Consider the following 25,000-nt stretch of genomic DNA (forward strand, 5'->3'; position numbering starts at 1 on the left):
CTCCAACCTGTTAGCTCTTTTCTGTTAGCTGTTATCTCCCTTCTGTTATTTGTTCTCTCCCTCCTCTTATCTGTTACCTGTTCTCTCTCTCTCTCCCTCTCTCCCTATCTATTATTCTCCCTTTTCTCTTCCATTTTCTCTCCCTTCCCATTCCTGTTCTCCCTTCTATTTCCTCCCCATGGCTCATCCTCTCCTTCTTTCCCTAACTCCCTCCTTACCTTCCCTCTTCCTCTCTCTCCCTATCTATTATTCTCCCTTTTCTCTTGCGTTTCCTCTCCCTTCCCATTCCTATTCTCTCCCTTCTATTTACTCCCCCTCGGTCATCCTCTCCTTCTTTCCCTACCTCCCTCCCTCTCTCCCCTCTTCCTCCCTTCCTCTCTCCCTCCCTCCTTCCCTCTCCCTCCCTTTGACTTTCTGAATACCTGTTTTTTTCTGTACTTGTCGCAATATAATCCAGGTAATAATGCTCGCAGGCAGTTTACAATACATGGAACTTGTGTATATTTTTTTACTTGCTTTTTTTTCTCGTTAAGGTGATACACATTTTTTTTTTATTTCGTTATTTATTTTATTCTCATATTTTTGCTTTATTTTTTCTTTATTTCATTTCTTCTTTATTTTTTTTAAGGTGATTATATATATTTTTTTCGATACATTTCTTTCTTTTATCCTTTTCTCCTTTCTTTCTTTCTTTCTTTCTTTCTCTTTCATTCTTTCACTCACTGTATCTTTAATCCCCCCCTCTCTCTCTCTCTTACTTATTCTCTCTCTCTCTCTCTCTCTCTCTCTCTCTCTCTCTCTCTCTCTCTCTCTCTCTCTCTCTCTCTCTCTCTCTCTCTCTCTCTCTCTCTCTCTCTCTCTCTCTCTCTCTCTCTCTCTCTCTCTCTCTCGTACAGCTGTTATCGTCTGTCTGTTTTCTCCTGTTAAATATTTTCTCCTATCTTACCTTTTCTGTTCTATTACCTGTTTAATTCCTTTTGCTATGTTTTCCTTCCTCCGTTACCTGTTACCTGTTACCTCCCTTCTTTTACCTGTTCTCTCTCATGTTACGTTTTCTCTTTCTGATTCCATTGTGTTACCTGTTACTCATTCTCTCCCTTTTGTTCCCTATTCTCTTTCTCCTATTGCCATTTTTCTCCTATAAGTTGTTCCTCCCCTTTCTGTTACTTGTTATTTTCCTTGCTCTCTGTTCTCTCTCTTCTTCTCCAACCTGTTATCTCCTTTCTGTTCTTATTCATCTGTTATATATTCTCCCTTCCAGCTCTCATTTCTGTTATCTGTTCTTCCTTACCTCCGTTAATCGTTATCTGCTCTTTCCCTTCTGTTCCCTGGTCTCACTCTTCCTCCTGTTAACTGATCTCACTCTCTCCCTTTCCCCTCGCAGGTCCTGGCCGTTCTCCTGGTGGTGGTTGGCTCCGCGTTGGCCTTCCCCTCAGACCCCTACCACCAGCCCACCTACAAGCCCGTGAGTAGACCCAGCAGCCCCTGACACGCCATCAAAAGACCGTGACAAGCTTACAAAGGCCCCTGAACTGGTTGATACAGATTTTGACGTTCTTAAAAAATCACAACAGACAGATAAACAGGAATAGCAAGGTTAACGGAGCTATAAACAGACTATATCACAACCAAAAAGACCTTAAATATATACAGAAGATGAATAAAAGATAAGATATAAGACCAAAACAGATAAATACACAGCAATTACAGACTTAACAGACCTTCAAAATAGATGCTAACAAACCTTGAACAGACAAAACAGACCGTACAATCAAAAGCAAATTCAAAACGAGTATTATTCAAGTAACAGACCATTGGACCAAGACCCAGTAATAACAGCCGTAACAGATCTTTAAACAAACCATAACAGACCCTCAACAGACCATAACAGACCGAACAGACGTTACAATACAACCGGAAATTCATAAAGGAGATAAAAATAACTCCGGCAGACCACAAGAGGCAGACAGACGAACCAAAACAGACTTCTAACAGACCACAGAGCGCCATTCAACAAACCGTAAACAGACCGTGAACACATCCCCAATAAATTCAGCACACCTGGTCTGCAAGTTTCTCTGTTGACACAGGCTTAATTAGTCTGACGGCCCACCTGTGTTTTGTCAAACTTTCTGCCTACCGATGTTTACCTGTCTTCGTTCTGTCAACCTGAATTTAATGTCAACCTGTCAACTTGTACTGCTCACCCGTTTGTCTTATTGCATCTCTCTCTCTCTCTCTCTCTCTCTCTCTCTCTCTCTCTCTCTCTCTCTCTCTCTCTCTCTCTCTCTCTCTCTCTCTCTCTCTCTCTCTCTCTCTCTCTCTCTCTCTCTCTCTCTCTCTCTTCTTTATTTCCTCGCTTATATCACCTGTTCTCATTTTCTCACTTTCGCTCACCTGTCTATCTCCTCGTCACTCCGTCTGCTCACTCGTCTATCTATTGTTTCTTGGAGCCTCTGCCATGTTACTTGTTGTTATCTCTCTTGTTTCTTTTTTTCTTTATTTCCTCGCTTATATTACCTGTTCTCATTCTCTCACTTTCGCTCACCTATGAATCTCCTCGTCTCTCCGTCTGCTCACTCGTGTCTCTCTACCTCAGGAGCCCATGCCCTACAACTTTGCCTACGGCGTGAAGGACGACTACGCCGGCACAGACTTCGGCCAGAACGAGAACAGCGACGGCAACAACGTGAAGGGGTCCTACCAGGTGGTGCTGCCCGACGGCCGTATTCAGACCGTGAGTAAAACCTTGAAATCTATCGCGTGAACCATTCAAATTGTTCCCTTAGCTTTTAAATGATATACATATGGTCCCAACACTTTAAATTTAACACTTGAACACTTAATAGTTTCCTTACCCCTTAAACTGCCGAAATGTTCCCTTAGCTTGTAAATAACATACATCTGGTCCCAACACTTTAAATTTAACACTTGAACACTTAATATAGTTTCCGTAATCCTTAAACTGCCGAAATATTGAAATTTGTTCGGAATGTTAAAATTTGTGTCTGACTCTCTACCTCACATCACACCTATCTATCTACTATCTATCAGTCTATCTTTCATTTATCTTCTCTTATACATCAGCCACATACATTAACTGTCTTTCTGTTCATCTGTCTAATTACCTCTCTGCCCAGGTGAACATAACATAGTAACATTTCTATTTACTTTCATTACCTTCTCTTACACACCTCCCACATCAACCTGCCCTTAAATTCACCTGTCTATTTACCTCTCTGCCCAGGTGAACTACGTCGCCGACCACTACAACGGCTACCAGGCTGAGGTGTCTTACAAGGGCGAGGCGCAGTACCCCCACGAGTACGGCCCACCCATCACCTTCAAGCCCCAGGGATACGGCCCCCCCGCGCCATCCTACTCCGCGCCCGCCCCATCCTACGGCCCCCCAGCCCCCTCATACAACTAGCCGGACACCAAAGACCCCAGTAGACCCCTTTAGCCCTCCCTGATGCCCTTAGATACCTGTCCCAAAGCCCTAGTCACGTGTACAGTGTTTTAGTAAAGTTTGCTCAGATATACACCTGGATTTTTTTGCTCCAACCTGATTTACACCTGGTTTTATTTTTTTCTCTTATATTCGTGTTTTTTCTCTCTCTCTCTCTCTCTCTCTCTCTCTCTCTCTCTCTCTCTCTCTCTCTCTCTCTCTCTCTCTCTCTCTCTCTCTCTCTCTCTCTCTCTCTCTCTCTCTGCTCCCATCTAGTTTTCTTTTTTCTTTTATATTCGCGTGTTCTCTCTCTCTCTCTCTCTCTCTCTCTCTCTCTCTCTCTCTCTCTCTCTCTCTCTCTCTCTCTCTCTCTCTCTCTCTCTCTCTCTCTCTCTCTCTCTCTCTCTCTCTCTCTCTCTCTCTCTCTCTCTCTCCAGTCATTGTTAATTGCATTTTTTGGACTACATTTTTTTAACCTGGCGAGGAAAATTTGGCCCGGCTATTATTTTGAAGTTGTTTTTTTCTATTGTTGTTGTTAGTACGAACATAAGAAAAATACAAAGAAAACAACCGAAGAAGGAAAAAAGGAAGGAAGAGTTGCTAAAAAAAAAAGAAGATTGATCAAGAGGATGATATGACAGGAAAAAAAGAAGGAACGAAAAAATAAAACACGAAAAAATTAAATAAAATGAAATAAATAAAGAAATATGGATGTGAAGTTGAAAATAGAATGACTAATATATCAATAACGAAAGGAAAGGAAAAAAAAAACAAGGAAGCATATAAATAAAAAGAAAAAGGAAGGAAAAAAGGAAAGAAGGAAAATAAAAAAAATGAAAGATAAAAAGTGAGAGAATAACAGAGAACAAATACCTGGAAATACTAATAAAACTAAAGAAGAAAAAAAAGGAAAAAGATAAAAAAATGAATGGAAATATAATGAGAGAGAGAGATTAAAGAAAGCAGCGTATCGTAGAGTCAATAACCTCATTCTTCTGTTTGTTCTGTCCATTCGCTTACTCACGTGCTGCGCTTATACAATTACTCAATCCTTTACTTCATCGTTTATCTTTATTCACTTTATTTCGTTTATTATTCTTATTCTCATTCTTACTGTTACTGTTATTACAATATTTCATAACAATTACTACGATTACTACTTCTAATACTACTACTTCAACTAATTCTTCTACTACTACTACTACTACTACTACTACCAAAACTACCAATTCCACTACTACTATCAATACTCCTGTTCTTCTTAATCTTCTTCATGTTCTTTTTCTTCTTCTTATCATTATTATTATTATCATTAGACACACCTGTACCTGCTTTTAATTACCGCGGTCAGTAATTATCCAACAAGGTGTCATAACAAGACTGAAGATCCACGTGGCAGATAATGAGCTTGTAATTATGATGAGTCAAATGCCACGGTTCATCACCTCTCTCTCTCTCTCTCTCTCTCTCTCTCTCTCTCTCTCTCTCTCTCTCTCTCTCTCTCTCTCTCTCTCTCTCTCTCTCTCTCTCTCTCTCTCTCTTCTCTCTCTCTCTCTTCTCTCTCTCTGTGTGTGTGTGTGTGTGTGTGTGTGTGTGTGTGTGTGTGTGTGTGTGTGTGTGTGTGTGTGTGTGTGTGTGTGTGTGTGTGTGTGTGTGTGTGTGTGAACGTGGAGGAAGAAAACTTACAAGCGATAAAAACATAATTAAATATTCCTATCTGACACACACACACACACACACACACACACACACACACACACACACACACACTTCCCTGCTCCCACAAACTTTCCCGCAACGTATCATCATCATCATCAACGAAAATAACAACAACAACAACAACAACAAGAAAACTCCTAAAAATACCAGAATATGAGCAGGAGGAGGAGGAGGAAAGACGTTTGTGGTAGGAAGATGATGTTATGAGAGATTATGAGAGAGGAGGAGGAGGAGGAGGAGGAGGAGGCACTAATTGGACAGCAAGAGTTGATGTATCGTGTTTAGTAGGCACATAATGTCTTCTTTCCTCCATCTTTCCTCCATCTTTCCTCCCTTTCCTCCATTTTTCCCTCCTGTCTCTTTTGTTCCTTTCTTCCTCTCTTTCTCCTTTCCTTCTATTTATTCTTGTCTTCTTCCCTCCTTTCTCCTTTCCATTCAATTTATTCCTCTGTTCTTTCCTCCCTTTCCTCCATTCCACCCTCCTGTCTCCTCTCCTCCATCTTTCCTCCGTCCTTCCCTCCTGTCTCCTTTCCTCCGGTCTTCCTCTCTTTCTCCTTTCCCTTCTTTTATTTCTGTTCCCTTTCCCCCTTTTCCTCCATCCTTCTTTCTTCTTTTTTTGTCCTCCTTTGCTTACATCTTTCCTCCTTTCTTCCCTATTGTTTTCTTTTTCTAGTCTTTATTCTTGTTTTCTTTCCTCTCTTTTTTTCCATTCTTTCCTCCATATTTTCCTTCATTCTCCTTTCCTTCTTTTCTTTCTCTCCTTTCTCTTTGTCTTTTTTTTTCTCCCTTCTTCCATTCTCTCTCCTCTCCCTTCCCTTCCTCTTTCTCTCTACTCTTCCTGTCTTTTTCTTCCCTTCCTTCCTTGCTTTCGCGGCCACCTCTTCCTCTCCCTTTCCTTCTCTCCCCTCTTCTCTCACCCTCCTCCTTCTCCTCCTGTCTCCTTTCCTTCCCTCCCTTCTCTCTGCCCCTCTTCCTGTCTCGCTTCCTTCTCTCCTTCCTCTCTCACCCTTCTCTTCCTGTTTCCTCTCCTTCCCTCCTTTCTCTCTCTCCCTCCTCCTGCGTCCTTTCCTTCTCCCCCTTCCTCTCTCAATAAACATTTCCTGTCTTCTCTCCGTCTTCCGTTATTCTTCCATTCATTATCTCTTCCTTCCTTCTCTCCCTCTTTTCTCCTCCTTCTCCTCCTCCTCTTTCTCCTTTTCATGTCTTTTCCTTTTTTTTCTCCCTCTTCGTAAGTCATTTTTTCACTTCTTATATTTTTTTTTTCTTTTTTTTCTACATTTTTAATTTTTTTTCTTTCTTTCTGCTCCCTATATTCTTTTCTCCTTCCCTCCCTCTCTCATTCCTTCAGTTTTTCTCCCTTCTTTTTTGTTCCTGATCTTCCAGCTTTTAGTTTTCCTTTTTCTAATGTTTTTATCTTTCCTTCTTTTTCTTCCTTCCTCCCTAATTTCTCATCTTTATTTTCGTTTTGTAACCTCTCCATCTGGTCTTATATTTTCTTTCCCTCCTTTCCTCCCCTCTTTTGTCTCATATTTCTTTCTCCCTTCCTTCATTTCTCGGTCCCTTATTCCTTCCTATTTTTTTATTTTCTTTCTGCCATCCATCCCTCCTTCCATCCTTTCTTCATCTCTCACTTCCTCCAATACTTCCTTCTTTCCTTCATCCCTCTCTTCCTTCAATATTTCCTTTCCAGTCCTTTCTTTTCCTTCCCTTCTCTTCCCTTTCCTTTCCTTCCTTTCCATCCCTCCTTTCCTTTCTTCCTTAATTCCTTCCTTCCTTCCTTCCAGCATTCCTTTTCTTCCTTCCATCCCTCCTTCTTTCCTTTTCTCCTTCCTTATCCTTCATGATATAATGATCCCCTACACACACACACACACACACACACACACACACACACACACACACACACACACACTAAATCACAGGGAGTTGGATTTCTGTCTCTTCTTCCTCCCGCTCTTCACATTTTTTTTCCCCGGATGTATTTTCACCGTGTAAAAGAAGATGAAACTACAATTTTGAGATAAGAAAAGTTGGAAATTCACGGCAATAAGCGCAGAGTGTTCGTATTAGTGTTGCTGCGTTTGTGTTCTCGTCACTCCTGCATACTTTTCAGATTTCTGCTTGCAACTTTTTTTTTTCTCGCAAGATTTAGTTTGGAAATATACAAGGAATGAAAAATGTAAAGACTGTAAAGGGATGTAAAATAATGAAAAGGAATGTAAAAGGTGAAGAATGTAAGGGAATGTAAAAGAATGTAATGTAAAATAACGTAAAGGAATGATAAATGTGAAGAATATAAAGGGATGAAAAATGTAAAACGATGTAAAGGAATATATATTTTTCCTGATAGTTTTTTTTAGTATCTTATGACTTGAAAACTGTGATATTATTAAGGTTATTTTTATTTATACTTATCTATCTGTATATTTCACTCGATTTTGATTTTTTTTCATTTTTCCGTAAGATACTTTTTTTTATAGAACAAGTGTGAAAATTGCCAGTATCGTTTTTCCTATATATATATTTTTTTTTAGCTGTGATTGAATTGGCAGGCAGAGTGTAGAGCAAAAACAACTTTACACTTTATTTATTAGACTGACATTCAAGTTAATTAGTTTTCTTGTGAACTCTCCATGTCGTTTTCCGTATTTATCTGTATTCTGAGTAGTTTATATTCGTCTTATGCTCCTTACTTATATATATATTTTCTCTCCCTTCCTTCCTCTTTCCTTCCTTTCTATTTTTCTTACTCTTCTTCCTTTATTCCTTCTTTCCATTCCTCTTTCATATATACTTTCTCTCCCATCCTTCCGTCCTCATTCCTTCCTTCATATCTTTCTTACTCTTCTTCCTTCCTTCTTTCCATCTATCCATCCTTCCTTCATATATACTTTCTCTCCCTTCCTTCCTATCTTTATCACTCTTCTTCCTTCCTTCCTTCTTTCCATTCCTTCTTTCATTCGTATATACTTTCTCTCCCTTCCTTTCTCATTCCCTCTTCCTATCTTTCTTACTGTTCTTCCTTCCATCTTTCCATCCCTCCTTCCTTCAATCATTCATAAGAAATTTATCTCCCTTATTTCCTTCCTCTCTCCTTCCTTTCTATCTTTATTACTCTTCTTCCTTCCTTCTTTCCACCTCTTCTTCCTTTATTCATATATACTTTCTCTCCCTTCCTTCCTTCCCCACTCCTTCCTTTCTATCTTTCTTACTCTTCTTCCTTCCTTCTTTCCACCCTTCCTTCCTTCAATCATTAATATATACTTTCTCTCCCTTCCTTCCTTTCTTCCTTCCTCTCGCCTTCCTTTTCATCTTTCTTAGTCTTCTTCCTTCCTTCCTTCTTTCCATCCCTCATCCCTTCCATCCTTCATTCCCTTGGCTCCTTCTCTGTATTCGTTCATATCCTTTACAAGTTTACAGTAAAAAACAAATGACTGATGCGGCGCGAAAGCTCACCCACTACCCCTAAGCCACAGGAGAGACATCTGGCGGCCGGGGAAGCAACCAAGGCAAGGGATCTATTCTAAACCCGCGGCTATTAATTTATTTTCCCCGCACTTTTACCCAATCTAAATATATCCCACGACTACTTTGCTTCTTTTTTTTTCTGACGCTCCCCTTCCTGAACTAATTTGCCGGCTAGTGATTCCCATTCTTCTGCATATTTTACGTCAGTTGACATTAGTTCCTTATAATCATTTCGCAAGTAGGAGAGGGCGAGAGAAAGTTATTTAGCGAGGTGACGAAACGGAGGTGGTGGTGGTGGTGGTGGTGGTCATCTGTTCTGTTAGTGATGGAAGAGACTGCGGTACTCTCTCTCTCTCTCTCTCTCTCTCTCTCTCTCTCTCTCTCTCTCTCTCTCTCTCTCTCTCTCTCTCTCTCTCTCTCTCTCTCTCTCTCTCTCTCTCTCTCTTACTTTCTCTTTCATTTAGTTCGTCATTAGAAGGCGCCTCAAGGGATACTGAAGCTACATTAACACACACACACACACACACACACACACACACACACACACACACACACACACACACACACACACACACACACACACAGGCAGATGCTCGAACTCTTAATACAATTTTCGTTTTACGTGTGTGAATGTTAGAGAAAAGAAGGAGGAGGAAGCGGAGGAGGAGGAGGAGGTAACGCCTGATGGTTGATTGTTCTTGATTATATATAAATGCTGAAGATGAGCCACGCCAATACTTCCTCCTCCTCCTCCTCTTCCTCCTCCCCCTCCTCCTCTCCTCCTCTCCTCCTCTCCTCCTCCTCTTCCTCCTCCTCCACCTTCAATGCCTTCACTTCTCTATTTTTTTCCTCTTAACAAGGTGAAGATTGAGATGTTAACCAGTATAACAGAAGGTGGAGGAGGAGAAAGAAGAGGAGGTGGAGGAGGAAGAAGAGGAGGAGGAGGAGGTATAAAAGATAGTCTATTGAGTCAACAACGTCTCATTCTCTTTCTCTGCGTCGACTTAGCATGATCAAGGTATTAAGTCACCCTTTAAGTCACCCTTACAACATAACCCTAAACAAAGTCACCCTAGAAATAGTCATCCTAGGAAAATCACCTTAAGATAATCACCCAGAAAGTTGCCCAAGAAAGTCACCCTAAGAAAGTCACCCAAGAACGTCACCCTAAGACAGTTACCCTAAAAGTCACCCTAAAGAAGGTCCCCCTAAGAAAGTTACCCTAAAGAAAGTTACCCAAGAAAGTCATCCTAAGAAAGTCACCCTAAGAAGGTCATCCTCAAGAAAGTCACCCTAAAAGTTACCCTCAAAGTACCCTAAAAGTCACCCTAAAAGTTACCCAAGTCACCCTAAGAAAGTTAAACTAAAGAAAGTCACCCTGAAAGTTACCCTCAAAGTACCCTAAAAAAGTCACTCTTGAAGCACACCTTAAAATTCCCTCTCAATTTCCTTCTTCGGAGTTACCCTTAAAACTTCAACCTTGACATTCACTCTTTAAATTTCTCCTTGGCAATCCACCGTTAAAACTTCCAAGCCTAATATTCACCCTTAAAGTTATCCCACAAAATGAATAAATTCCCCTGAGTAGTTACCTTCGGAACCTTCATTTTTAAACCCCACCCTGCAATAAACATTTTTCGCCTCTAAACTCCTGTCTTTCTAAGCGTTTCCCCTTTAAACTTTCACCCTTATTTTCGTCCGCTTTCGGCTCTCGCATCTATTTTCAAAGGTCCCACATCAGTCTTGTTCTCATTACCGTTTTTCACATTCACGGTACAGGTTGGTAGAGGATGCGGGTGTTTACATTGGTAGTTTTATACGCGTAGTGATGATTTGACAAAGCTCTCGCATCTATTTACAAAGGTCCCACATCAGTCTTGTTCTCATTACCGTTTTTCACATTCACGGTACAGGTTGGTAGAGGATGCGGGTGTTTACATGGGTAGTTTTATAAGCTTAGTAACTACCAAATAGCCAATATATTAGTGTTCCAACCATTAACACTGGAAGAAACTGAAGACAGAAAAAATTATATCACAAAAATCTGGTGCAGAATAAAAAAGAAAATTCACCAAGACTAAAAGACACAACAACGCCAATCAATCATCAAGAAACAACAACAAGAACCAGACACTTTTGATTCTTTTGATTCTTTTTTGAGGGGAGCAGCGAGTAGCGGGCTTTTTTTATTATTATTATTTCCTTTTTTTGTGTGCCCTTGAGCTGTCTCCTTTGTTGTAAAAAAAAAAAGTGGGAACCGTTACGAAGGCAATTCCACGCCTACTACAGGACTGGACTGGATGGTTTGACAAGGCTTCTGTACCGTGAATATAATGAACACTGATGAGAGTCCGTCTGTTTTCTGGCCTTTGGGAATATTTGTTGAGAGTTGAAAGTGTTTGAGAATACGAGCTTAACACACACACACGTTTACTCTATCAGGTTATCTTACTGGCGGTGTTGGTGGGGGCAGTCTTGGCTCTCCACTCAGACCCCAGCGCCTCTCCAGCATACAGAGAGGTGAGTGGAAACAGACTCTTTGCTGTAACCGGAATTTGCCTCGTTTCTCTACTTTCTCGTCCCCCTTCAAATCGCCTTTTTTTTCTACGTTATTTCTTCCTCCCTTTGTCTTCTTTTTCTTTCCTCTGTCATTTCAATACTTCAAAACCCATTCCATTTTCCTATTGCTTTTCCCCTATTAATTTTTCTCACTTCAATCTTTTTTATTGTTTTTTTTCTTAATTTTTTCCTCCTTTTGTCTTCTTTTTCTTTCCTCTGTCATTTCAATACTTCAAAACCCATTCCATTTTCCTATTGCTTTTCCCCTATTAATTTTTCTCACTTCAAATCTTTTTTTATTGTTTTTTCTTCATTTTTTTTCCTCCCTTTGTCTTCTTTTTCCTTCCTCTTTGTCATTTCGATACTTCAAAACCCATTCCATTTTCCTATCGCTTTTCCCCTATTATTTTTTTCTCACTAACACGCTTTGCTGTACCGGGAATTTGCCTCGTTTTTCTTCTTTACTTTATTTTCCTCCTTAAAATCGCCGTGTTTTATTTTTTCCTTCATTATATTTTCCTCCCTTTGTCTTCCTTTTCTTTCCTCTATGTCATTTCATTACTTAAGATACTTCAAAACCCATTCCATTTTCCTATCGCTTTTCCCTTATTATTTTTTCTCACTTCAAATCTTTTTTATTGTTTTTTTCTTCATTTTTTTCCTCCCTTTGTCTTCCTTTTCTTTCCTCTATGTCATTTCGATACTTCAGAACCCATTCCATTTTCCTATCGGTTTTCCCCTATTAATTTTTCTCATTTCAAATCTTTTTTTTAACTTTATTTCTTCACTTAAAACTCTCTTTCAGCCCCTATTTCTATCCTATTTACAACCCCTTCTTATAACCAAAATTAAAACACTTTCTCTAATTCGTATCTAGCACTATTCAACTCCCTTCTCGCCCATTAGGATCAAATCACTACTACTCTCATGATACTCTTTTCAACACCCATTTTTTAAGCCCAACGCACGCACCACCATGACTTACTAAAACCTTTCTCTGAACACTACACGACTCACTAAATATCCCCACCCACGTTTTCTAAGCCTATTTGTTTCATAAGACAATCCACTTCATAAACCATTCTACTTTATGAGCCAATGTGTGCGTTGGGAGCTAATCTGTTACGTAAGGCAATCTAATTCGAGCTAATCTATTTTACAGGTTAATTAATTTTACTGACCAATCCATTATACAAGACAACCTACGTCTAGCGCCTCCGTGTAGTGTAGTATTTCAGCTTCACCTTCACCTTTGAACGATTCCTAACTCTGATCCTTTCCCTTCCCTTCTCTCCTCCGTTTGCCTGATTCCTAACACTGATCCTTTCCCTTCCCTTCTCTCCTCAGTTTGACCGATTCCTAACTCAGATCCTTCTACCCCTTTCCCCTCTCCCTCCCACACACGCAGACCACCCCTCCCTCCAACTAGGCCTACCCACACGTTTTTAACCCTTGACTGATTTCTAAGTATGGCATCAACTTTTTTTTAACCTTTGACCGATTACAAAAGTATGACTCCAATGTAAGCTGCACCTCTGACCGATTCCTAACCTTTCTCTCCTCCCCCTGTAGCTCTCCCCACCCTACCGCTATGCCTACGGGGTGAAGGACAGGTACACCCACGCGGACTTCGGGAAGGAGGAGCATAGTGATGGCAGGACGGTGAAGGGGGAGTACTATGTGGCGCTCCCCGACGGCCGCGTGCAGACGGTGAGGGGGACTTCGTATTTTAAAACATTTCGTCGGCCAAGTTCACATATTTGACATGGCTTTCGTAGGAGCTGTAGGCCTTTCCAGGGGTAGTTTTATGACCCTGGTGGTAGTTTGACACTTCTCTGTGCCATGAACCTTAAAAAACACTCATGAAAAACAGATTGATCCCCTCTTTGACCTTTAGAAAAAGTTGATGTGAAAAGCGATGGTGTCTTAAAATACGACCCAGAGAGTGATGATGTAGAAAACGGGGGTGACGATTTTAGTGAGTGGGTGTGATAATGTATGTGTGTATGTGTGGATGATGGTGTGTGTGTGTGTGTGTGTGTGTGTGTGTGTGTGTGTGTGTGTGTGTGTGTGTGTGTGTGTGTGGAAGTAAGAATGATAAGAAGAATAAAAATAATAGTAAGAAGAAGAGGGAGAATAGGAATAGGAGTGAGGAGATGAGGAAGAAGGAAAAAAAATAGAGCTGACAGAATGTGTGTGTGTGTGTGTGTGTGTGTGTGTGTGTGTGTGTGTGTGTGTGTGTGTGTGTGTGTGTGTGTGTGTGTGTGTGTTATTTACGCTCTTTGATTCTGCACTTTTTTCCCTCTCTCTCAATTTCTCCCTCTGCCTTTTTTCCCCTTTTTTTTCCTTTCCTTTTATCAACATTTTCATTCTGTATTTTTTTTTTTCAGTTTTATATTATTATTTTTTTGTCTTCATTAACTCAACCACTTGATTTATTATTTCATCTTTTTGTCTGATTTGCTTTTTTCTTTCTTTTTTTTACTTTTTTTTACCTGTCTTCTACACACCTGTTCTCCTCCTCCTCCTTCTTTAAATTTACCCTCCATTTTCCCTTCTTTTCTATTCCTTTCTTTCTCTCCTCTCGCCCCTTCCTCTTACTCCTTTATTCATTACCTCACCTGTCCAGTTTACCCTCCTCCTCCTCCTCCTCCTCCTCCTCCTCCTCCTCCTCCTCCTCTTCTTCCATCAGTTTACCTTTCCCTCCCCTTCCTTTCTCCTTTCCTCTCTTTCACATGTTCCTTTCATTCCCTCACATTCCCTCCTCCTCCTCCTCCTCCTCTTCCTCCGTCACTATCTTTTTTTTTTCTTTCATCCCTTCCTTTCCCTTCCCTTTTCCCTTTTTCTCTTTCATAAATGTTCCTTTCACACCCACACGTTCCTTCCTTCCTTCCTTCCTTTCTTTCTTTCTTTCTTTCTTTCTTTCTTTCTTTCTCCTCCTCCTCCTCCTCTCACCTGTCCTTACCTGTCTTCCCAACACAGGTGGAATACACGGCTGATCACCACGGGGGGTACCATGCCCAGGTGTCCTACGAGGGGGACGCCAAGTACCCCAGAATATCCTCCCCCTATGGCCCGAAGGATTTCTATAAGCATCCTATCCCATCCTATAAGCCTCCTGATCCTTCCTATTCTCCTCCTCCTCCATCCAATCATCCTAAACCATCTTCTTCCCTTCCTACCCAATCCTATAATCCTAAAGAGTCCTATAAGCCCCCTACTCCATCCTATAAGCCTCCTGTTCCTTCCTATCCTCATTCTGCTCCTATTCGTGATCCTAAACTATCCTATCCTCCTCCTACTCAATCCTATTCTGATCCTGTCTCATCCAATAATCCTACGGAGTCCTCCAAGCATCCTATTCCATCCTATAAGCCTCCTGTTCTATCCTATTCTCCTCCTACTCGTGTTCCTAAACTATCCTATCACCCTCGTCCCCAATCCTATTCTAAACCTGCGCAATCCTATAATCCTACGGAGTCCTACGAAGATCCTAGTCCTTCCTATACACCTGCCGATCCTTCCTATCCTGATCCTGCTCCTTCACATGATCCAAAGCCATCCTATTCCCCTCCTACTCAATCCTATTCTAATCCTGCCCCATCCTATAATCCTACAGACTCCCAAGAGAATCCTACGCAATCCTATCAGTCTTCTAGTCCTTCCAATCCTCCTCCCCCTCCTTCTGACTATCCTGATCCTTCTCATCCTCCTTTTTCCCCTTCATCTTATATTCCTACAGAATCCTATGAGCATCCTACGCCATCCTATAAGCCATCTGGTCCATCCTACCCTCTTCCTTTTCGTTCTGACAATCCTGCTCCTTCTCATCCTCCTTCTTCCCCTCCATCCTATCATCCTACAGAATCCTATGAGGAGCCTACGCCATCCTATCCTAATCCTCCTCCTCCCGATACTCTTAAACCATCATATCCTCATCCTACCCCATCCTACCCTGCTCCTAACCCATCCTACGATCCTAAACCATCCTATGATCATCCAAATCCAAGTCAATCCTCTTTCAATCCTACTCCATCCTACAATTCTGACCCTGCTTACGAGTCTGAAGTCGAATCCTATGACCGTCCACCCCCATCCTACGATCCTCCTGGCCAGTCCTACCAGCCAGAGGAGTCCCTTGAGCATAGAAACCCATCCTTCAGCCCCGTTTTCCCCCCAGTCAAATCCTACGCACCTCAGGAGTCCTACGATGAGCCTGAACCGTCCTATGATCATCAAGACCCATCCTACAATGAAATCACGGCATCCTACGAAGATTACTATACGAGGGACTTACAGCCTATCTATGATCCTTCGGAGCCAGCCTTCGGAGACAAACTGATATCCAAAGAGCCAGATACTTAACATCCTTAGTCTAGTAGTATCCTTTCCATGATTGAAATATCCTACTGAGGCATCCTACGAAGAGTTAAAGATATCCTTGGAATAGTTCCTTTATATACATAATCTAAAAGAGGTATTTAAGTCATTCTATAGTCCTATCTCCTTCTAAGACATCCTACCGAGGAACAGAGGTATCCTTCGGGACAGATTCTTCCCATCCTTCGCATACAGGTATCCTATAAATGAAGCTAATGGATGTGGTGTGTGTGTGTGTGTGTGTGTGTGTGTGTGTGTGTGTGTGTGTGTGTGTGTGTGTGTGTGTGTGAACGAGGAGGGAGGAGAAAGGGAAAGATAGATGGATGGAGAGTGTGTGTGTTTCAAGTGGACAGTTATTATTCCAGCTGCTGCTACTACTGCTCCTACTGTTGTTGTTGTTGTTGTTGTTGTTGCTGTTGTTGAATAAAGTGTTTATTAAGTATTCATCTTCTCATTCACGCAAAAGTACACACACACAAAAAAAGGAGAAAAACGAACACCAGATCCTTGACACACTGTATGCTTCTGAGTTTCACACCGTGCACTCATATTACGATCAAGCCTTTTCTTCTAATGTTCCAGCTTGAAGAACCTGGCACTTATCTATATTGAAGGGCATCTCCCATCTAACGGACCAGGCTGAAATTCTTAACAAATCTTGGGGAACTTCGCCTGTTTCGGTCCAATCTGCCAGCCTGTGTGTCGTCAGCAAATTTTGGATTGAAATCATAAGTCCATTTATTTTTTGCAAGATGGTGCGCCACTATAAACATCTGCCTGCACCATAACGGGCTGGGGCCGACCATCAGGGCCACCAAGAAAGTCTACAGGCGTCATCAGCAGAAACATTAAAATAAGGGGCCGACCATCAGGGCCACCAAGAAAGTCTACAGGCGTCATCAGCAGAAACATTAAAATAAGGGGCCGACCATCAGGGCCAACAAGAAAGTCTACAGGCGTCATCAGCAGAAACATTAAAATAAGGGGCCGACCATCAGGGCCAACCAAGAAAGTCTACAGGCGTCATCAGCAGAAACATTAAAATAAGGGGCCGACCATCAGGGCCAACCAAGAAAGTCTACAGGCGTCATAAGCAGAAACATTAAAATAAAGGGCCGACCATCAGGGCCAACCAAGAAAGTCTACAGGCGTCATAAGCAGAAACATTAAAATAAGGGGCCGACCATCAGGGCCAACCAAGAAAGTCTACAGGCGTCATCAGCAGAAACATTAAAATAAGGGGCCGACCATCAGGGCCACCAAGAAAGTCTACAGGCGTCATAAGCAGAAACATTAAAATAAGGGGCCGACCATCAGGGCCAACCAAGAAAGTCTACAGGCGTCATAAGCAGAAACATTAAAAAAAAATCAACGTCACTGATGCAAATTATGAACAGTACTAACAAAACCCAGAGCTAAACCCTGAGGGACGCAACTATGCCGGCCCTAGGTGACGGGCGCCCACTCCAAGGCAGCTTCGGTAATCTCGGCTTCTGTTGTCTGTTGCTCGGCCAGTTTGCGATAAATCTGTTTGCTTCGCCCTCAATACCGAGTTGTTTAATTTTGTGGAGTAAAGAAGATAAACAAACCAAACGCGAGAGAAACAAACACAGGAGGAGAGAGGAACAAACTCAGGGGGAGAGGGAAACAAACACAGGAGAGAGAGAGAGAGAGAGAGAGAGAGAGAGAGAGAGAGAGAGAGAGAGAGAGAGAGAAAGCAGAAACGAAAAAAAAAAAAGAGATAGGGAAAAAAATTAACCAAGGAAAACGAAAAATAAAAAAAAAGATAGGGAAAAAAATTAACCAAGGAAAACGAAAAAAAAAAGAGATAGGGAAAAAAATTAACCAAGGAAAACGAAAAAAAAAAAAGAGATAGGGAAAAAAATTAACCAAGGAAAACGAAAAAAAAAATAGATAGGGAAAAAATTAACCGAAAACGAAAAAAAAGAGAAAAGAGTTAGACAAATAAAAAAAGAGAAGAGAAATATATAAAAAAAGAAGATAGGGAAAAAATTAACCAAGGAAAACGAGAAAAAACCAGAAAACAAGACATCAGGGAAGTAAACAGGAGATAAAAAAGGAGGATTAAGAGAAAAGAGTTAGACAAATAAAAAAAGAAGAGAAGAGAAATATCTATAAAGGAGATAGGGAAAAAAATTAACCAAGGAAAACGAAAAAAAAAACAAGAAAACAAGACATCAGGGAAGTAAGGAGCAGATATAAAATAGAAAAAATAAGAAAAGATAAAGTTAGACAGAATATTTTTACCTCGCGGGACAAAAATAATAAACAAGAATGTGATTTGTGATTCGCCGACAACATATTTTTCATCTTCCTTTATATTTTTTTTCGCTCTCTCATTTAACGCGAAGTAAAATAATGAATAAAAGCAATGGATGTTCCTCTTTTCTCTCTCTCTCTCTCTCTCTCTCTCTCTCTCTCTCTCTCTCTCTCTCTCTCTCCTTCCACGAAATCCCTTCAACAATTGCTGGAGGCTGAATGTAAAGGGTTGAGAGAGAGAGAGAGAGAGAGAGAGAGAGTAAAGATAGAGAATGTGCAGGCATTATTATAATCTGCGTGAGTGCATAATGTGTGTGTGTGTGTGTGTGTGTGTGTGTGTGTGTGTGTGTGTGTGTGTGTGTGTGTGTGTGTGTGCACCTAAATTTAATTAATACACAAGTAAACCATTTCCTCCAGGTGAATAAGACACAGGTGCGGAGAGGAGAGGAAAGGAGAGGAAAAGGAAGGGAAGGAGAGAGGGGAAGAGAAAAGGGGAAGAAAAGGAGAGAGAGAGAATGGAAAGAGGAAACAAGAGAGGAGAGGGGGGGAGAAAGGAAGAGGAGAGAAAAGAGAAAGGGAGAGAAGAAGAGAGGAAAGAAAAGAAAAAGAGGAGAAAAGTTGAGGAGAAAGAAGAGGAAAGGAGAGAAGAAGAGAGGAAAGAAAAGAAAAAGAAAAGACGAGAAAAGTTGAGAAGAAGAGAAAAGGGAAAGAAAAACAGAGGAGAGGAGAGAGGTGGAGAGAAGGAGAAGAGAAGGAAGAAAAGAGAATGGAAAACAAGGAAAAAGAAAAGAGGTGTAGGAAAGGGAAGAGGCGAGGAAAGGAAAGAAGAGGAAAAGGGAGGAGAGGAAAGGGGAGAGGGGGAGAAAAGGTAAAACTGGAGAGAATTTAAGAGAATAAGTTCTGAAAGCAGAATAGAGGAAAACTTAAAGGAGAGAGAGAGAGAGAGAGAGAGAGAACGAGGGGAGGATATTGTTAACTGTTCCACATTCAGGGAACATGAAGGGGAAGAAAAGTACTAAATATTAATGCTACTGCCACTGCCACTACTACTACTACTACTACTACTACTACTACTACTACTACTACTACTACTACTACTACTACTACTACTATTTCATTATATTTTTCATTTCTCTTTTTACTATTATCATTATCTTATTATAATTTCAAGTAGTAGTAGTAGTAGTAGTAGTAGTAGTAGTAGTAGTAGTAGTAGTAGTGGTAGTAGTAGTAGTGATGATAATGGATATGATGATGATATTAACAATTCTCTCTCTCTCTCTCTCTCTCTCTCTCTCTCTCTCTCTCTCTCTCTCTCTCTCTCTCTCTCTCTCTCTCTCTCTTACACCCCCACCCCACCCCACACACACTCACGAACAGACAGAGACACACACATTAACACCTGTCACTTTACTTTCAAAAAACAGGTAAAATGAGTTGATTGCCTGGACATTACCGAAAGGAGGAAGGGGGGAGGAGGAGGACGAAGAAAAAACGAGGATGAACAATACGAGAAAAAATATAGAAAAGGGGGAGGAAGAGGAGGAAGAGGGGAAGGAGGAGGAGGGAAAAGGAAGAGGAAGAGAAAGTGGAGGAGGAAGAAAAATCGAGGATGAACAATACGAGAAAAAATATAGAAAAGGGGGAGGAAGAGGAGGAAGAGAAGGGGAGAGGAGGAAGAGGGGAAGGAGGAGGAGGGAAAAGGAAGAGGAAGAGAAAGAGGAGGAGGAAGAAAAAAACGAGGATGAACAATACGAGAAAAATATACAAAAGGGGGAGGACGAGGAGGAAGAGAAGGGGAGAGGAGGAAGAGGGGAAGGAGGAGGAGGGAAAAGGAAGAGGAAAAGGAAGAGGAAGAGGACGGGAATGGAAATCTACATACATCTGCTGTAATTTAAATGAGAGAGAGAGAGAGAGAGAGAGAGAGAGAGAGAGAGAGAGAGAGAGAGACACAGACAGAAACAGAGAGAGGAAGAGGAAGGGACAATCAGATAAAGAGAGACAGACAGACAGACAGGCAGATGTGGGATGGAGAAGCAGATGGTGGAGGAAAGTGAGAGAGGGAGGAGGAGGAGGTGGGGGAAGAGGAGTGAAAGGAGGCAGGGGCAGGTAAATGAGGTGTGTGTGTGTGTGTGTGTGTGTGTGTGTGTGTGTGTGTGTGTGAGAGGGAGGGGGGGTGAGGGGGGAGAGGGGGAGAGGGATACAGCCTAACTAAGCGTGTATATAAGCGAGGAGCCACACCTTCTTGCCATCAGTAGTCCAGTTACACTACCGGCAACTACTACTACTACTACTACCACTACTACTACCATCACCGACATTATGAATTCAAAGGTAAAAACAAACTAGTCATCTCGATCTTCTTTTCACTTTTTGACTTTTTTTTTTCTTCACTCAATTGGTTTTCTCTCTTTGTCTTATTGCAACGGTCACCTAGCCATACCTAATTAACACCCCTCAGCATAATTATTCAAATCGAACTGAATGCGTAACTATACTCTTTCTTACCTAGCCATACCTAATTAACACCTCTCAACACAGTTATTTAAATCGAACTGAATGCGTAACTATACTCTTTCTCACCTAGCCATACCTAATTAACGCCTCTCAACACAGTTATTTAAATCGAACTGAATGCGTAACTATACTCTTTCTTACCTAGCCATACCTAATTAACACCTCTCAACACAGTTATTTAAATCGAACTGAATGCGTAACTATACTCTTTCTTACCTAGCCATACCTAATTAACACCCCTCAGCATAATTATTCAAATCGAACTGAATGCGTAACTATACTCTTTCTTACCTAGCCATACCTAATTAACGCCTCTCGGCCCAATTATTCAAATCGAACTGAATGCGTAACTATATTCTTTCTTAGACTAATTCATCACTTTTTGGTTTGATGACGTTACTTAGCCAGACTTTCATCATTTTAATTTTCCATATTCTCCTTTATCCCCTTTTTTCATTATATCTAGAGAGGGAAAGAAATGTAATATATAGAGGGAAGAATAGGTAGACAGATGGAATACAAGGAAGCTCTAGTAAACGGACAGGTAGACTGGTAGATGCACAACCAGTCAAGTATAGTCACAAAATATCAATCTCTTTCCTTATCCCTTCATCCTTACTTCCTTTATGACTCTATGTGCAGCGCTCACAGATTGGAAACTTATCGTACTTTTTGCACCGTGTTCAATAATAATAATAATAATAATAATAATAATAATAATAATAATAATAATAATAATAATAATGTTTGTATTTTCATTGATACTTGTAGAATTTCGTTACAGATTGAAATACGTAAAGATATAAATCAGTCTCAAATAATTAAAGACATTACTGAATCGGATAGCTAGAGATAGTATTACCTTCTCTTACATATTATCATCATCATCATCATCATCATCATCATCATCATCATCATCATCATCATAACATTCTTTGGCCCCCCTCCCCCCCTCCCGGTTATCCGAGCTTTGACCCTCCCCAAATTACCCTCACTTCCATAAGCCCGTACTCTAAGACGTTCTGGGCTCTCATACTTCCAAGGGCCGCAAAGAAGACTAGGCGGATCCTCTGAAGTCCTTTTAACGTTCATGGCGCAGAATCCTCGGGAAACTATCAATAGGCTCACATCACTACCCATGGAAGTACCCACAACCCCCTCTGCGAAAGCCTTGCCAAATGTGTGTGTGTGTGTGTGTGTGTGTGTAGGACCCGAAATGTTTGGGAATATGGACTTTAAGCAGCGGGTGTTAATGTAGCCAGGCAAGCTCGGCACCGCGGCGCTGGGAGGGTATTAAAGGAACACACAACGGAGGAACCTGATATGGTTGTGTTAATCCGTGAGGCACCACCACCATAACCACCACCACCACCACCACCACCCCACCACACTGCCACCACCACAGCCACCACCATAACAACCGCCACACAGCCAAAGTAATAGGAGGGGAGCTGGATGGGTGAATAGATAGAGAGTTTGGTTGATATAGATATGGATAGATTGATAGATGAAGGGGTAAATGTATAGATAAAGAGACAGGTGGATAAAGAATAATGAATAAATAAATGGATAGATAAAAATAGATGGATAGATAGAAGAATGAAGGGATAAATGGTGTATATATGAGATTGATGTATTGATGGATATATGGAAAAATAGACAGATAGACTGAATACAGAAATGATGGGTAGAGATAGACAAAAGAATGGACAGATGATACAGAAAATTAGATAGATATAGAAACAGAATGATGAAATGATATAGATAGATAGATAAACAGATAGACAGAGAATACATTTTAACCATTCACTTCAGTACCCCCCCCTCCTGAAAACTCTTGCAACCTCACCCCAGCCCCAATCAACCCCCTTCTTTAGGCTCACAAACCCCAGGCCGAGCGAGACCCATCACTCCCATCATCATTGCTGCCATCATCATCATCGGCGTCATCATCAGCATTACACTGTTTCCTCCCTAAGGTTATTTTACGTCACCATTCAATCTGCCTCGTTATTTATTGATCTAACCACGACTCACGCTCACTGCCTCCTCCTCCTCCTCCTCCTCCTCCTCCTCCTCCGTTGCCTCACCCGCCATCACCATCTTCGCAGCGAAATAAATAAGCCATGTTGATCGGTGGCCTCGATAAATCCAGTCTTGCATTATTTAGTTTATGTTTCTTCATGCATTTTAACTTTATTTTCTTCACTTCTCAAATATTTCTGCAAGATTTTTTTTTTCAATATTCTTATAAAACAATATTGTAGTGGTTCCGATTATCTTAAATTTTACCATTAATTTAATCTTAAGTCTTCTTTATTTATATTTTCATCTGCTTTTAATAGTTTTGTTTTTTTTTAAGTAAAAGTCCTTATTTTACTATATTTTTAATCTCTTTAAGTTCTTCTTTTGGCACTTTCCACTTCATGGTTCTTAACTAATCATTTATTTCTACTACTTCATTTCATATCTTTCATTTTAAATATAGTTTTTGTCTTTTTATTTCGATATACGTCTATTTATATTCATCTATCAATCCATCATCTATCCATCGATCTTTCTGCCTATTTCTATTTATCTATCAATCTACATATCCATCTAACTTCAAGCCACTGTTTATGTCCACAGGTCACTGCCTTGATTCTGGTGGGCTTGGTCGCTACCTGTGTAGGGGACTCCGCCCCCTCCTACCACCCCCCTGCTCCCACCTACCACGCGCCCGCCCCCTCCTACCACCCGCCCGCCCCCTCCTACCACGAGGTGAGAAAGAAACAGTTAGCTTCAAATTACAGAGCCTCTCATTTTACGCATTCAAATCTGTGTTCCTTTTTAGAACGTGATGTAAAGCCTAAATGACAGACTTTAATTTTACACGAGCTCAAATTACGCGGTTCTTTTTCTCTCTTTTAATTTTAGAACACGACGAAGTGTTTAAAATGTTCAGCATCTCTCATTACACGCGATTACCAGTTCGTGTTTTTTTTTTCTTCCTGTCCACCTATTCCCATTTCCGACAATCCTATGTACCTATTTACACCTACCTGTCTCCCTTGGTCCACCTATCTACCCTGTCAATCTATTTTCACTTTTATCCGTCTACCTACCAATACTTCCACCTGCTCACTAGCCTTTTCCTATTCATTTATTGACACCTTTACCTGTTTACCTATTTACACCTCATCCTTTCCCTCTAATTACACTTCTACCTTTCTATACTTCATATTAACACACAATTCTACCAGTCTGCCTTCCTTCTTATCTATCCATCTATTTACCCTTCCACCTGTCTGTCCATCTCAACATCCGTCTTCCCCCCGCAGGACACCAAGCCGTACAACTTTGCCTACGGCGTGAAGGACGACTACGCCGGCACAGACTTCGGCCAGCAGGAGGACAGCGACGGCAACACTGTGCGCGGCTCCTACACCGTGCAGCTCCCCGACGGCCGCAAGCAGACCGTGAGTGCACTGACCTTGTTCTCATACTCTAAATATTGAAATTCAGACCCCTTAAAATTTAACCTCCGACAGTAAATAGTGGGCTGCAAGACTTAACCCAGTAGCAGCGACGGGCCAAATTTGTGGCTTTACCGTGTAGCAGCGACGGGCCAAATTTGTGCCATGATTTGACCCCCCCCTAAAAAAAAATATATATGATACATAAACTGATCACAAATGCTTTGATATATATTATGAAATCGTTTGTGTGGGGGTTGATTTTTTCTCATTTTCTCGCTTGGAGGGACCATTAAAAAACATGATCCCCGCTGCTATCGTTAAAACTAGCCTTTACGATCTCAAAACGCATTTACCGACTTAAACGCACTTTTAAAACACTCCAAGGAAGCTCAATATTACACTTGAGACTTTAAATGGACTCTTTAAAGATTGGGATATTAGTCTTGAGCTTCAGTATTTTGGTCTTGCTATTGCGATTTCGGTCTTCGAGCTAACCTGACTTCAGCTTAACCTGATCTAACATTACGTGTTTTTAAATTGAATCAATCCAGTTTGTATTCAGTGGTGCAGAGCTTTTAATTAGTTTCATTCAGTAGCGAAGCCTCCCTCATCCCCGCACTTTAATTCTGTTCACTTTCGTCATCGTCCTTCTTTTCACCCCCCCCCCTCTCCAGCGGCTAACATGAGCTCTTCCAGTACCAAGAACTTTTACCTTTCAACATCCATTTAGGTGAAGTTTTTTTTATTTTTTTATAATTATTAGTAGCTATGCCTCCCTCATTCTCTCACTCTTTTCTATTCCCTTTTAAATTTCAACGTCCTCTTTTCTATTTCCTCTCTATTACCTTTCAAATCTGTGCAGGTGAACTTTATCATCTTTATCTCTTATCTCCTGTAGCTATGCCTCCCTCATTATCGATCTCTATTATATTTCCTTTCAATTACCGTATCTTTCAACATCCTTAATTTCTGTTTCCTTCCCCTCCTGAAATACTTCCCCCTCCCTTTCCTTTTCCAATCATTTATTTCCTCTTCCTTCACTTCCGTTTATTTACTTCTATCTATATTTATCATCTTTCCTCTTCCTGTCTATCTATCTTCTTCCTTTATTCCCATCTATCTAATCTACTTTCCATGTCCTTTCCTTGTTAGGCTGAAATACCAACTGTGT

The 25,000-nt window shown here is 41.0% G+C and overlaps 3 protein-coding genes and 1 long non-coding RNA gene across 5 annotated transcripts in view; 3 read left to right on the forward strand and 1 right to left on the reverse strand.

Moving 5' to 3' along the window:
• Positions 1-3,542, forward strand: part of LOC126981627 (uncharacterized) — a 17,327-nt gene extending 13,785 nt beyond the window's left edge. The window contains exons 6-8 of the mRNA XM_050833064.1: positions 1,385-1,465; positions 2,600-2,737; positions 3,248-3,542. Of these exons, the coding sequence (XP_050689021.1) occupies positions 1,385-1,465; positions 2,600-2,737; positions 3,248-3,430 (402 nt within the window). The 3' untranslated portion in view covers positions 3,431-3,542. The remainder of the gene's footprint in view (positions 1-1,384; positions 1,466-2,599; positions 2,738-3,247) is intronic.
• Positions 3,543-9,476: 5,934 nt separating this feature from the next.
• On the forward strand, positions 9,477-16,014 carry LOC126981754 (uncharacterized). The gene is made up of 4 exons (XM_050833277.1): positions 9,477-9,653; positions 11,078-11,155; positions 12,767-12,904; positions 14,177-16,014. Exons 1-4 carry the CDS (start codon positions 9,645-9,647, stop codon positions 15,557-15,559), a joined length of 1,608 nt encoding a protein of 535 aa, XP_050689234.1. The 5' UTR covers positions 9,477-9,644; the 3' UTR covers positions 15,560-16,014.
• A 4,073-nt stretch (positions 16,015-20,087) lies between these two features.
• LOC126981755 (larval cuticle protein A3A-like) overlaps positions 20,088-25,000 on the forward strand; it is a 7,429-nt gene continuing 2,516 nt past the window's right edge. For both annotated transcript variants that reach the window (XM_050833278.1, XM_050833279.1), the window contains exons 1-3: positions 20,088-20,188; positions 23,000-23,131; positions 23,692-23,829. In XM_050833278.1, the coding sequence (XP_050689235.1) occupies positions 20,177-20,188; positions 23,000-23,131; positions 23,692-23,829 (282 nt within the window). In that variant the 5' untranslated portion in view covers positions 20,088-20,176. The remainder of the gene's footprint in view (positions 20,189-22,999; positions 23,132-23,691; positions 23,830-25,000) is intronic.
• Positions 20,286-21,023, reverse strand: LOC126981763 (uncharacterized). Its single transcript, XR_007734128.1, has 2 exons — positions 20,438-21,023; positions 20,286-20,362 (listed from the first exon to the last, which is right to left on the reverse strand). It is a non-coding gene; the product is annotated as an uncharacterized LOC126981763 (long non-coding RNA).

This window comes from Eriocheir sinensis, chromosome 49 (genome assembly GCF_024679095.1).
Source record: "Eriocheir sinensis breed Jianghai 21 chromosome 49, ASM2467909v1, whole genome shotgun sequence".
Taxonomy (NCBI): domain Eukaryota; kingdom Metazoa; phylum Arthropoda; class Malacostraca; order Decapoda; family Varunidae; genus Eriocheir; species Eriocheir sinensis.